Consider the following 13,608-nt stretch of genomic DNA (forward strand, 5'->3'; position numbering starts at 1 on the left):
TTCTTAGTTAATATGGAGATTTGACGACCGATGACAATCAAGCAACAAACGGAACCTAATCTAGGTAGGTAGTCAATAACTTTTCTGTAAATTGCTTGCCGGTGGTGGTGACACGGTGAAATGTCATTTCTATACAATATTTGCGATGAGTATACAACTTGCTGCCGAATTATGTGCTTTTGTATAGTTGGGACCAGGGCAAACAAGCCAACCTTTACTCAACTTATTTAAATAACTCATGAGGGAGGTAAATTTGTAAATTTAATTAAAAAAATATATATTTAATACTGTCTGTACGCGATTAGACTTGACAACCTATTTGTATATCAGTGCGTTTATTATCAATCAATTATTTTTTATCACTTAAAAATAACAGATGAGGGCACAAATTTCTTATACGAGATCTTCGACTACTATGTGCTGTTAATGGTTTTCAAATGGCATTTTCGTAAGTAAAGACTACATAATTACTGTGTTAATCAAAGATCAATCCGTTTTCCGTGCTCTTCCTCCTAATCACCATCTGGTTTTAATTAATAAACATAAAGAAAGAAAACGATAAAAGCCAAACTAAATAATGCCATGCCAATAAAAGTCTCTCTCTGATGGGATGATCTCTAAAAGACAAGAACCCAGAGCCGTAAAACCAGTTTAGTGTGAACTATGGAGGGTAGAGGTACCCTCCATAGTGTGAACTCGTTATGAGAGCAATTTGACATATTACACTTGACATTGACATAAAGTAACGACTTTTGGAGCAATTTTAATTTAGACTATAGTCGTAAAAATGTAATAGGCCCGTTTTGACATTTATGCAAGACCATAGAATGTAACTTGGAACGAAACTGAAAGAAACAATAAAATAAAAATCAATTACATACAGTGTTTTAAAAAATACGTAAATTTTTTTGGGACGTTAAATAATATGAAAGAATATATCGCGAGTATTCTTTTTGCGCTTACTTTATAGTAGCATGCAATTTATAATTCTTGCGAAACGTTCCGAAAACAGTTACGTTCTCAGTCTTTTTTTTTTATACTAGAGCTGTAACCATTTTTTTACTGAATATCGAAATTAAATACTGCAAATAATGAACTTAGTTCTCAAAATGGGTTCTTAATAATGAGTCTGAGTTGATGTATCTGACCAAGCGGCACATTACTGAAACGTCCCCGCGCGCACTGCGCAGTTTTTCGTTCCTCATCTTGTAAAGTTGACTGTGCGCTCGTTTATGTTTGAGATATATTGTTTACTATTACGTTAACTATGGCTATTCTATTTTGGACATTAATTTAAACATAGTGATTTGACTCGATTTTTGTGTTTGTTGTTATATAGTACTAACTCCGTTTCAAAATGTTGAAAAGTGGATGTATAATCAACAGCCAGTCACGCGTATTGGTTGTAAAGTTAAAGGAATACTTTGAACGAACGAACACTTTACAATACATAATAATATCAATCAAGTACTGATACAAACTTGAATTAATTTATCGTGAGTATCGAGTCCCGAGTCTTATGGTTCCATAACTAGTTACGTCGCGATGACAAATGTCAAAACGGGCCTATTACATTTTTACGACTATAAGCATTTTGGAGGGAATTCTGACGGGTTTCGGTGAGGTGTAAACTGAATTATTATTTATTGGAAAGATTTTATATAAATTTCGTTCAAAATTGTACAAAACAATGTCTCAAACAACGCTCACAGCGTTTTTCAATAGCAGAAAGAGGCCAGCAACGGATGAGATCGTACATTCGAAGAACAAAATCGCGCACATTGAACGCACGGATTCCTCGTTAAAATCGGCTAGAAGAATTCAATTGCCTAAACATTGTGATATATTCACACATAATGTTAATCAAACTGCTTCAGTTACGAGTGAACAATTGGAGACAACAAAGACATCAAGTGTCCAATCGTCGAGAAATGACGATACATCGATACCAATAAAAAATGTGGAAGCGTTTGCTAAAAAAGCTAATGCATCGAATATAGTTAAAAATGTCGAGCCCTCGAAACCTGTATCCGTAAATGCGGCGAGAAAAGAACTTAGTTTAGGTGACATAAGAAAGAAATTAGCAGCAAGTAGTAGGTTAGCTGAAATTAAAGCCGCAGCTGATCGGCTCAGTAAAGGAATACAGCAACAGCTTAAAGAAACCAGAGTTAAAAAGAACCTTCATGAAGCCACAAAAAAGAATCTTCAGGAATTTAAGTCCATTGATGTGGATGTACCTCAAAGGTAAGTTAATTAACAGCTTCAGCGTTCTTCACTTTTTCCTTCAGGCTGAAGATAAAATAGATACTTAAAGTTAAATGGGTAATGTTTTAAAGTTACCACCAACATAAGGGTCATGAGTACATCTAATTCCCTACAGGGTATAGGGCGTATGACACATGTTTGGTATTTGGCCTAACAACCTTTCATCTCTAATTATATTCACCATGTTCAAGTATTTCCTGACTATATTCATTAGCAAAAACATTTTTTGTTAAGATGTTCATCAGTAAAAAATAAATGTTTAAAAGCTAATCCTTATAAACACTTGTGGACATCCAAAACCAAAGTAACCTGTTAAAAAGTTTAAAATGTTTTTTTTTTTCAGTCCAAGCAAGCAGTTATCTGTTCGCAATGAATTGCTGTCACCAAAGAAAGAGACTAATAGTGGAGTTGCTTTACAGAGACCTTTTATATCTCCCAGGAAGGTTGTCGTCAGCCCCATTAAAAGCCCTAGCAAGGTATGAATGAATATACTTTTATTGCACGCTACAAAAAGTTCATAATAAAAGAAAAGTATAAACAAAACAATGTAAACGATTTGGCAAGGTACAGTTATTTTGTAAACGTTAAAAGAAGCTGTTGGGTTCTTGAATTTGAACTGAACAAATTGAGATCCCTCTAATAAGCCCATTTAAATGTCTCTACTTCTTAACTATTATCATTTTTTACATGCAAAGTTAGTTTTGCAATGGTTTCATAATATAATCATGGTACTTGTTTGGTTAGAATTATCACCAAATTGTTATAATTATGACAAAATTGATATGTTACACACGTACGCCTAAGAGGTAAAAAAGGTGCCTTGAAGAAAATTATAAATTCATCAATTTTAAATCTCAAAATGTATAACCAAACATTAGGTCAATGATTGGTCACTTTTTTTAAAAAAAAAGATTGTCACTAAATGCATACATTTAGTGTAAATGCATACACAAAAAACAAAACTTAATTGTTTTTTGTTTCTGTTACCGTTTTCCTGAAAACTGCTGAACCAATTTTATTATGGTATACTAATGTGAGTTAAAAAATCTACCTCTATTTTATTATATCTGCTTAATTCAATGCAGTTATACATAATTGAGGTCAATTTAGCTGCCATGTTTTTATTTATATAATATTGCCTGTTTGAGTAAAATATGCAAAAAATTCTCCTCACCCTGACCTAAATGTAACTAAAATGCTATTATGGTTTGAAATGTACTTAAAAGTAATAAATCTTGTGATCCTAAATTAAAATCAAGCTTAGATCTTTAAAAAATAATTTCTATAAACAAATCTATGTAAATGTAGGCCATTGATTGTTATATCACAAGTGCATCAGCAATGCCCTACTTAACTTGTAAATGCAAGATTAGCAAAATTTAATAAGTAAATATTGTAACATATTTTGTCTCTTACAGGTTCCAGCCTACTTAAGACATTCTTCTTTGGCATCATCATCGTCCAGTCTCCCATTACCACACCACTATAGATTCCTAGCAGAGCTGTTCCGCGGTATGGAGACAGTGGTTGCACTACTTTACAATAGAAATGAGAAAATATCCTTCAATAAACTAAAACCATCTGTGCAGGAAATGCTCAAAAGAAATTTCACAGACAAACATTTGGCTCAAATTAAACATTTAGTTCCAGATTTTTACAACTTTGAAGTGCAGAAAAATAAGAACTTCAGCAATACCTCGCACAAGGAGTCCTTTGAGCTGATGATATCTCCCAATTTTCCTAATGATATTAAAATCATGAACCCTAGTGTGCTGCTAGAGAGACGTAGATATTTCTATGACACACTTTTGCAACTTGTCAAAAAGCACCATGCTCAATTTTGCTCAACACTTGATCCTCCCATTGAAATTCCTGATAGTAAATTAGTACGCTGGCATCCAGAGTTTGAGCTAGAGAAAATACCTGATATTGAAAGTGCAAAGCTTCCTGAACTCCCGCATTCTGAGAAGTATTCTTCTGCCCAGGATGTTCTTGCTAAAGCAAGAGAATTATTCAAATGCAACACTAAAATGGAAAGGGCATTAGAGAAACTAGCTCAAGCTAAAGCCAGAGGCTTGACAGAACAAGAAAAGATTGCAACCGGTATCAAAGAACCTCCAAAATCGGCCAGTGTAACCACACAAACATGCCAACCTTCCACAAGTAACATCCAGATTTTGAATCCCGCTCTACGCAATTTGCCAGCTGCATTGTTAGAAAAAGTTAAAGCCAAACAAGCAGCAAAGGCTCTTGAAGCCATGACAAGGTCCTCGGACCATGAACAAAAGTATTTGACATACACTCGACTGCCAGATCTAGCAAGAACATTGAGAAACATATTTGTGACAGAAAGAAAGAATGTTTTGGCCCTAAATGTTGTGCTATCAAAATTGGACAGTAGTTTCAAATCAAATGTGTCTGCTAGCGATTTAAATAAAGACATCAAGCTGCTTGCGGAAGAAGCTCCAGATTGGATAAAACTACATGAAGTAAGAAATACTACTTATTTAAAATTGGATAAGAATGCTGACTTAAAAAAAATTACTTCTAAATTAGAAGCAACTGCTAATAAATATAGTATTTAAGTATATCAAGACTGAATAAGCATATCACCCTGGATCAACTATCTTGATGATAAATCATAAAGCAATGAAAGCCGACCTAACGCCTTATGGCCTATTACCATCCACTCCTCTGGTTTCTTTGACCTAAATTAACAAACACAAACTGTGATGGGTGACCGTTGATGTAAAAATGCTTGTCAATCTCGGCTTATTACGACTCTGCTTGGGCCTCCGCAAGATGTGCTATAGAGAGTTGATCTGGGTGTAGAATATTAGAATTCTAAGATTAACTTATCAAATTATTTGAATACTTTAATTATTATCATGCGAAATTTTCATTGTTATCATAGTTAATTTATGGACTCTATACTTAGTATAAAATAACTCTTCTCTTTATTTTTCTTATAATTTATAAATTCTAATGGATCATGACATGAAATTCTTAATCATTTCTTGTTTTTGACATTATTATAAGATTTCATCTTGACATTATGTTCAGATATTGCTGTTAGCATAAGTTGCAACAGCATAGCATTTATAATTTTCTTGTATTTATATGATTTTAATGAATGAGAGCTATAAAACTTGCTTGTGAATGAGTATTTATTTTCTGTAACATCACATGTTTAAAATATAAAATGGATTTGCAAACTCACTCATTCTCATGTAATTAGTAACTTGTACTATCTTGCTTAGCTAGCTTTACACATACGAATTATCATTCAATATAAAGGTTACAGACACTCAATATGAATCCAAGATTCATCACTGACCCCATCTCAAGAAAACTTTTAATTATGGTCTGTAGACACATTTACTAACATCAAGATGAAATAGTTGACAAGCTGATATTAAATTTTTTTTGCAGTATCAATTATAATATATCAGTGAACAGAGTGTTGTTTTGACATAATACAATGTATGCCATTGATGTCATGGCATTTTTAACGTAAATTATTTTACTATGAGTATATTAATTTTAGTTACTTTTCTTGCTAGTATTTCCTATTGTTTTCCTAGTTTAATTTTGACGGGTTTCATCTAATTTTTAATTATTTGCAACTCTTTTTACTTAACTTTGAAACTAGTGTTTGAATAAAATATACCTAAATATATCTTTCGTATTCATTTAAATGTATCCAATCTATTAATTTAAATCACCCAATTATTGACCCTTGGGTTCCAATAGACATTTAATACAATATATCTAATACTTAAAATAGAACATGGTTAAAATGACAGCATTAATAATTCATTAAAAATGTGTATAATAATAGTTACGTATAAACTCAAGGATGAATACTGGACTGGGAACAAAATAATATACAAGAAATAGAAAAATAAAAATAATTTTAATTAAATATCATTAAATGTTACCTTCATGGTTGATTTAAACTTTTATAAAAATACAATTATTAGTCTAGAACGTCGTAGTTAGGATTTGGACCACTTTTAAATGATTCGTGGAATGCTAACATGACTTTATCTGGTACCAAGTATGGGAACACTGCAGGGTCTTTCTTCATCTTGTCCAGATACGCCGTCTGAAATAATAGTTTTGAATAAATTTCACCGCAATGCAGTTAGCTCGAAATTGTTTGTAAGAAAACTATAATTGGACAGATCTTTTAATTTTTAATTCCGTGGTATGAAATTTTTTATTTATTAATATTTTTCGTTGCTAATTTGAATTTCTATAATAAGAGTTAATAAATTTAATTATAGAATATTAGATCCAATGCTACGATATAAAATCGCTTGATAGTACCTTCAATCGTTAAGCAATAAGGGCGTAGCCTGACGTGTTTTGTATCACAACTTCCAGCAAGGCTAGCATGGATAGGAGACAGTTATCTCCGTATACAAATTTATCTTCTCCCACAGCTTTATCAATTCTTAGATCATTGGCGCATAAGTGGGAAATAGGCGCCAAGTAATAATCGGGGGTAAACTCCTATTCCACGCACTGGGGCGTGATATAATTAACGTGTCCGTTAATTATATCCTCTGTCAGGATATACATTTTTTGTCTCCTGCCTATGCTAGCCCTGCGGTAGTCGCTACGCTAAAGGTACAATCTGCTGTGTTATTCCACTTTTTTAGAAGAGTTAGAGGAAGTTCATTTTTTCTTATATTCGATGGCTTTTGGAAGAAATCTCTTTAAAGATAAGTTGTCTTCGCGGGCCTGTCCTTTTGCATGTTCATTTTAAATCTTAATATATATAAATCTCCTGTCACGATGTTTGTCCGCGATGGACGCCTAAACTACTTAACCGATTTCAAATTAAATTGGCACACCGTGAGCAGTCTGGTCCAACTTAAGAGATAGGATAGCTTAGGTCTTTAATTATAGTCGCAATTTTTTTTTCATTGTAAATTCTATGATTAATTGACAGTCAAAACTCACATGTTATATTTATATATATACTACTATACTCATTTAAGGCTTAGCGATACTGAAAACTTTAAAAACAAAATCAAACGCAGACGAAGTCGCGGGCAACAGCTAGTTACTTTATAAATAAATAAGAAGAAGCGTCAAGACATCGAGTCGCTGCTTAAACCAATTATTCTTACCAGTATTTTAAACTTCTCTGAATCAATTTTCAAATTGGGATTATCTTCCTTGAAAACTAGTAGTCGCTCAAACCACGGCCAAATCATGTAATCGACGTAACCAGGCTCGTCGCCACCTAAGTACGGTGTCCCACGATCTATCAACTGATCTTGAATATACTTCAAAGTTTTGGAGAACGCAGAAATATTGTCCTCTGTTATTGTATCTGGGGCCTTTACTGATTTCAAAAATAATGTTACAATCTGTAAGAAAACATGCATTGTTAGAGAAGGCGTTTGTTTGTTTGTCCTGCTTTCACGCAGCAACTGAATGGCGGAAATTTTGCATTTAGAATCTAGTATGCAAAAAATCGTAAAGCTAGAGAGTATAAAGATTGAAGAAATTATAACCATACAGATTCTCCTGCTTTTCGTGGAGTATAGCAAATTAAGCTTAATTTTCATAATATATCATAGAATTTCGCAAAGCAACGCAGGCTTCTATCCAATATCCGATTTGGATGAAAGTCATACTTTTATCCCATTAAACCTATGAATACTATGTATTTAATTGAGTGATAAAAAATGCCTGCAGGTTCATGTATCGTAGGATTATTTGCAATCGTCATTATCATTACAACCCAACACCGTCACTCTACAGGGCACGGGTGTCCTCTAAGATTGAGAAGGGTGTAGGCCGTGTCTGTTGACTAAACACGCATTCGAGAACATGGGAACATAAAGGGCAACTCTCAGGCGTGTAGGTTTTCTCAGGATGTTTTTCCTTACCTTAAAAAGCAAGTGATATTCAAGTCATCATCATCATAATTATCAACCCATTGCCGTCCCAGGTTACAGTTCTCCTCCCACAATGACAAGGGGGTTAAGGCCATAGCCAACCACGCTGCCCCAGTGCGGATCGGTGGACTCTACACACCTTTGAGAACTTTCAGGTAAGAACTCACATACCTTAGGAAAATAAGAGGTACGTGCTGGGAATTGAACTCCGAAAGTTAAGTCGAAGTCCTACCCACTGGGCTATCACCGCTTAATTTCTGCGGTGATATTCTATTGTTTCAATTAAAATCGCACATAACTCCGAAATCGTACTCGGTTCTTCCGAAAGGAAAACCGAAGCCCTAACCCCTCAGCTATCACCGATAAACCACAACGCTATTACCTGTATTATTTGCAATAATTTTGAAAAATAAATATTTACATAATTATCAGTAATCGAAACAAATCGATCTTTATATAATCGAAACAAATCGATCCTTATATAATCGAATACTGACCGGTGCCGAGGCTTCAACAATAATTTTGTCAAAGGCTTTCCTTAACGGGTCTTTCGGCAGTAATTGTCTTTGAGGGTAGACTTCGTCTAGGTACTCCACAGTTATAAGACTCTCGTAGATACACACACCCTCTTTTATTTCTAAAGATGGCACTTTTCCTGTTAATCAAAAATAATATTTTAAAATTACCAACAAGATAAGTTATTTAACTTTGCTTTTTATATTACTTTGTAATATAAAATTGTTATAATTGATTATTCTTGTTAAATATTAGTGCTTTATCTTATTTATAATTATTTGCTGCCTCGTTGGTCACAGCGTGCTTCGGAGAGCACGTCTAGCTTTCGGTCCTGCGCTTGGTTTCTTTTCGATCGAGTTAGATCTCCCGTCCCATAGGACTATGAGAGTAAAGGAACAGAGAGTGCACCTATGTTCGCACACTTGTGGAGATTTAATTTAATCAAAAATTCATATCTATGCCTAGGTACTCACCGAAAGCACTCTTGCTGGTCAACCATTCTGGTTTATCTGCTAAATTGATATTAACGACTTCATAATCAATGTTTTTTGCGTTTAGAGCCAGAATAGTGCGTTGCGCAAAGGGGCAAAGTCGCATATTATATACTCGCAGTTTTCCATTATATGGGGGTAGAGGATCACCTAAAAAAGGCCATCGAGGATTAAATCATTTAATTTAAAGGTGTTTGAATAATATTTAGGCAGGTAGAATATATTTTGGATATCTGATCCTTTATACGATATGGGTCTATGTTCCCACGCAATAAATTTGAGTTTATTGCGTGACCCCTATTTTGGAAACAAAAAGTCGTAATAATAATATTCAAATTTGGTATTAAGACTAGAGCGCCTCGTAAACAAGTAATAAGACTTCTGAGGTGAACCTATACTTACATAGACGAATAACATAAGTGGGTAGTATGAAAATTAAGCTTAATTTGCTATAGGTACTCTAGTCAATTTTGACTTTGTTAAATTATTCATTGTAAAGTCAATATCTCCTGAGGATGCTCCGGTTCCGGAGCGAAACGTGCATGAGAGGATACAGGATTACACGGATTGAAGTAATTATAAATTACACTATACAGATTCTGCTGCTGTTCGCGGAGTATAGCAATTTTCATATTTTAAGATTTTCCGCAAAGTAACGCCTGCTTCTATCCAATATAAGTGGGTAGGTTAGTACTTCATAAACTATTATCTTATGAGTACATATTTACTTTTTCTCTTATCATCCACATACTTATTATTGCAAAATGCAAAACTGTTTCTATCAGTATACTATTGTAATCTTTGTTTCTATTTCTATATACATTTTATGTGGTGTTTTTGTAAAAATCGATAGGTTATATAGGATATTCGATACAAACTAGTATCGGCCCATTACACAATCGATAGTGGAAATCACTGTTTGACCACAGAAAAACAAGAATTAAAATTATGCTGCACTTATTTTTAAGCTGTAAAAGGTCCTACATCATTAGTCTGTGGTACCTACTATAAAATAGGGCTCTTTTGAAAGTACTTAAAAGACTTCAATCCGTAAAATAACATTTAAAAAAAAATAGGGCTTAGCTGAGGGCCCACTTAAATTTAGGCTAACCCAAAAAATTGTAAACAAAACAAAAAATGTAGTTACTTTTGATTTCCCAATCCACCTATTCTTTTGAGATCTTGATCCATGATAACTAAGTATCTTGGTAATAATATTTAGTATTTATTTAACATCAACAACTTTCATTGCCTTAAAATTTTGTGATTTAGATTGACGACAAGATAGGCTTAGACAAAAATTCACATAAGAACGAAATATATTTTAAAACAAAGAAACTAAAATTATTGTACCTACCTCGCTTCAGATGCTTGGTATTGAAATTGATTTTCCCAGCGACAGCTTTAGCCATGGTACGATACGGCAGCACTAATTCCAACAACTGACCTAATGGGGCGAGCACTTTATACGAGCCCACAAGTATATGCATTGCGAAACTTAATGTAGACGTTATCATGTTTACCTATTTGTTTTTTTATATTATCATTTTATTCTCGCTACACAGGGTGACTCAGCAAAATGAAACGTATCTAGAAGGTATGGCGACCTTGATTTTGTTTTATACCCATCTACGTATATATCGTGACGCGCCGTACTACGTTCAACTTTGTATTATTGTCGAAATCGAAATAAAAACTCTATTTATTTCTTATTTTAAAGCCTAGGTCGAACCATGGGCGTATTAACCTAAGGGCAAAAGGGCTAAGGCCCGGGCTCCAAGTTCGAAGTTTGTGTAGAAAAATATTTCTAAGTAATAGAGCTACATCATGATTCTGTTTTTTGTTATTGACGCTTTTGCATCAATAACATTAGTGGGAAGAAAAAGTGTTTCAGTTTCCTATATAGAGGTATGCCTTTTTAGGTTCTTCATCCATTATCAACATTGAAATCAATAATCAGTTGGATATTATTTTACAATTATTTTTTTGCCTTTCTCCAATCATGGAGATATGGGGCGGCCAATGTTACGAGCCCTGGGTGCCACTGGGTCAAAGGGAAGACGATTTCATTTTCTTTCACATTTATGTAACTGCCTCGTTAGTCGTTGGTCGAGTGGTTTGTCAATTGTCTATTATTTGTACGAATCACGAAGTTTAAACTATATTTATCTTAGTAAATTTTATTGCAATGAAATGAAGTTTTGAAATTGCTATTTAACTGAAAATAATATTATGAATTTAGGGAATTTTATCAGTAAAAGAACATTTATTTTACTTTTTTATTTTTGTAACTACCTCGTTGATATAGTGGTTAGCGTGTTGTTTAACGGATAACGAGGTCCTGGCATCGTTCCCGGGTCAGTTAGCACCAGCTTAGAGTAAAGAAATCGGTGGAATCTACCCAGAAAGCACGGTCAGCCGTTAGCTTTGATTATTATAACTAAACTTATAATAAACCCGCATTAAAGCAGCGTGCTAGGGTTTTACGCCGAAAACTGTTCCTGAAACCATTCTAGGAGGAGGAGGCCTGTGCCCACTGATCAGCAATACTCAACTTCGTTAATGTTGATAGGAATTACATATTAAGTACTTCAGTAATAATATTGTAATGAAAGATTTAGAATCGAGAAGTAGCTAGTCTTATCTATTTTTTTTTATTCCGCTGCAAGTTAGCCGTGTTTAGTTTAGTAAAAGGTTTAGTGCACGGGTCTTGCTAGCACATAGCCGTTTATTATATCCATATATTATCTGGTACCAGAAATTAGATAATATGCATACAAGGACTCTATAATATTAAAACCAAGTGGGGTTACTAATCTTTTTATTAGTGAACGATGTTACTAATTGACTTATTTGCTGGTCTCGGTTGTTTTTATTTCAGAGCTATCACGCGCATACTGACAATCTCCATTTAAAGAATAGTCATTATGACTCAATTCATTATTGACCCCGTTTTTAACTTCAATCATAATATCGTCGATTTGCAGGTCAAGGTACCTACTGAAATGGCGACCCCGCTCTGGTAAGCGCACCGTAGTAGCCCCCAACTAGGTGGATAGATGGATATCAAGTGGCAGAGCGCAAACACCGTTTAATTTAGAATTGCCTACAGAATACATACGTCCAGCAATGAAGTCTATCGGTTGATATAATGATGATAAATGATTACTAAATAAATAAACTATGACAATACACACATCACCATCTAGCCCCAAACCAAAGTAAGCGTAGCTTGTGATATGGGTACTAAGATGATGGATAAACATTGGATGAATAATAAGCATAAATACTTATAATATTCAGATAAACACCCAGACACTGAAAAACATTTAAATTCATCACACAAACATTTTCCAGTTGTGGGAATCGGCGCCAATCGGCCGTCGAAATGATTTAATATAGCGGTTTGCGCAGGCATATACGTATCTGGGCAAATACCCCATATCGACAGAGCCACGCGAGGCACTCTTTGCTAGCCGTGGTTAAGGCTAAGGCAGGCAGCAGCGGGTTTTCGGAGGCGATGTGAGAGAGGGCGACGGGGAATTTCAACAGATACGGCCTACGAGGATTGGGAACAGGCGCTCACACACACCGCATGCCTTCTTGGTGAAGACCTCCTCTTGCTTTTAAATGGCCCAGAGGTTCTGCCATGGCGGTTGCCGCTTTGTCGCGGATGTGTGCGAAAGCGTTCCCATGGTCCAGCCACCTGGAACAACGTGTTTTGGTGGGTACGAGTCATATAGCCATAACCACCGTGTCTCCCCGTGGTGGCGCGGCTTTATAATGGTGAAAAAGTTGTTAATATCGGTTCAGTACCTAGTTATACAATTTTTCGACTACTAACAAAAAAACTTTTCCCTACTAGTGTAGATTGTAGATATTATGCTGTCAGTTGAAAAACGTGATAGTCTAAAATAACATCTCATCAACGGTCATTTTCGGGTATAACTCCGCTATATATTTTGTACGAAAGGGGGTTTCTTTCGAAATGGTCCCATTTAAATTTAATACTTAGACCAACCGCGAAAACTCACAGCGCTTACCACTTTTCCAGGGAGGTCATCAAAAATGCCCATGCCCAGCGGTGGGACATTATCACATATCTTTATCTATCCATCTTCTATCTATACATTATTATTATATATTTATAATTATGAATGTTAAATAATTTACTTTTGTACTTTTTTTTTTGCTTTTTGGGCTTCACCACGATGAATAAAATTATTATTTTACATATAATATAATTGTAGACAGTACCCAAGTACCCGTGTCAAGAGATTAATTTTTTTGTCGATTGTACTACTTAACTTTGCTATTCCTTAACCGATTTTAATAATTTTTCTTTAAGGTTTTATTTTTAGTTTGATTACGCCCACATTTTGTAAATATCTGGTCAATCAGGAGTAAACCCCTCACCT

At 34.6% G+C, this 13,608-nt stretch overlaps 2 protein-coding genes across 2 annotated transcripts; one reads left to right on the plus strand and one right to left on the minus strand.

The window, feature by feature from the left end:
• Positions 1 to 712: 712 nt before the first annotated feature.
• Positions 713 to 5,942, plus strand: LOC120630466 (DNA replication factor Cdt1). The gene is made up of 4 exons (XM_039899706.1): positions 713 to 775; positions 1,588 to 2,244; positions 2,609 to 2,741; positions 3,684 to 5,942. Exons 2-4 carry the CDS (start codon positions 1,691 to 1,693, stop codon positions 4,848 to 4,850), a joined length of 1,854 nt encoding a protein of 617 aa, XP_039755640.1. The 5' UTR covers positions 713 to 775; positions 1,588 to 1,690; the 3' UTR covers positions 4,851 to 5,942.
• Positions 5,943 to 6,202: 260 nt separating this feature from the next.
• Positions 6,203 to 10,788, minus strand: LOC120630695 (pyrimidodiazepine synthase-like). The gene is made up of 5 exons (XM_039899973.1): positions 10,548 to 10,788; positions 9,173 to 9,340; positions 8,681 to 8,838; positions 7,407 to 7,649; positions 6,203 to 6,373 (listed from the first exon to the last, which is right to left on the minus strand). The coding sequence occupies exons 1-5, from the start codon at positions 10,705 to 10,707 to the stop codon at positions 6,245 to 6,247; spliced, it is 858 nt and encodes a 285-aa protein (XP_039755907.1). The 5' UTR covers positions 10,708 to 10,788; the 3' UTR covers positions 6,203 to 6,244.
• Between the last annotated feature and the right edge of the window lie 2,820 nt (positions 10,789 to 13,608).

This window comes from Pararge aegeria, chromosome 16 (genome assembly GCF_905163445.1).
Source record: "Pararge aegeria chromosome 16, ilParAegt1.1, whole genome shotgun sequence".
NCBI classification, from domain to species: Eukaryota; Metazoa; Arthropoda; class Insecta; order Lepidoptera; family Nymphalidae; genus Pararge; species Pararge aegeria.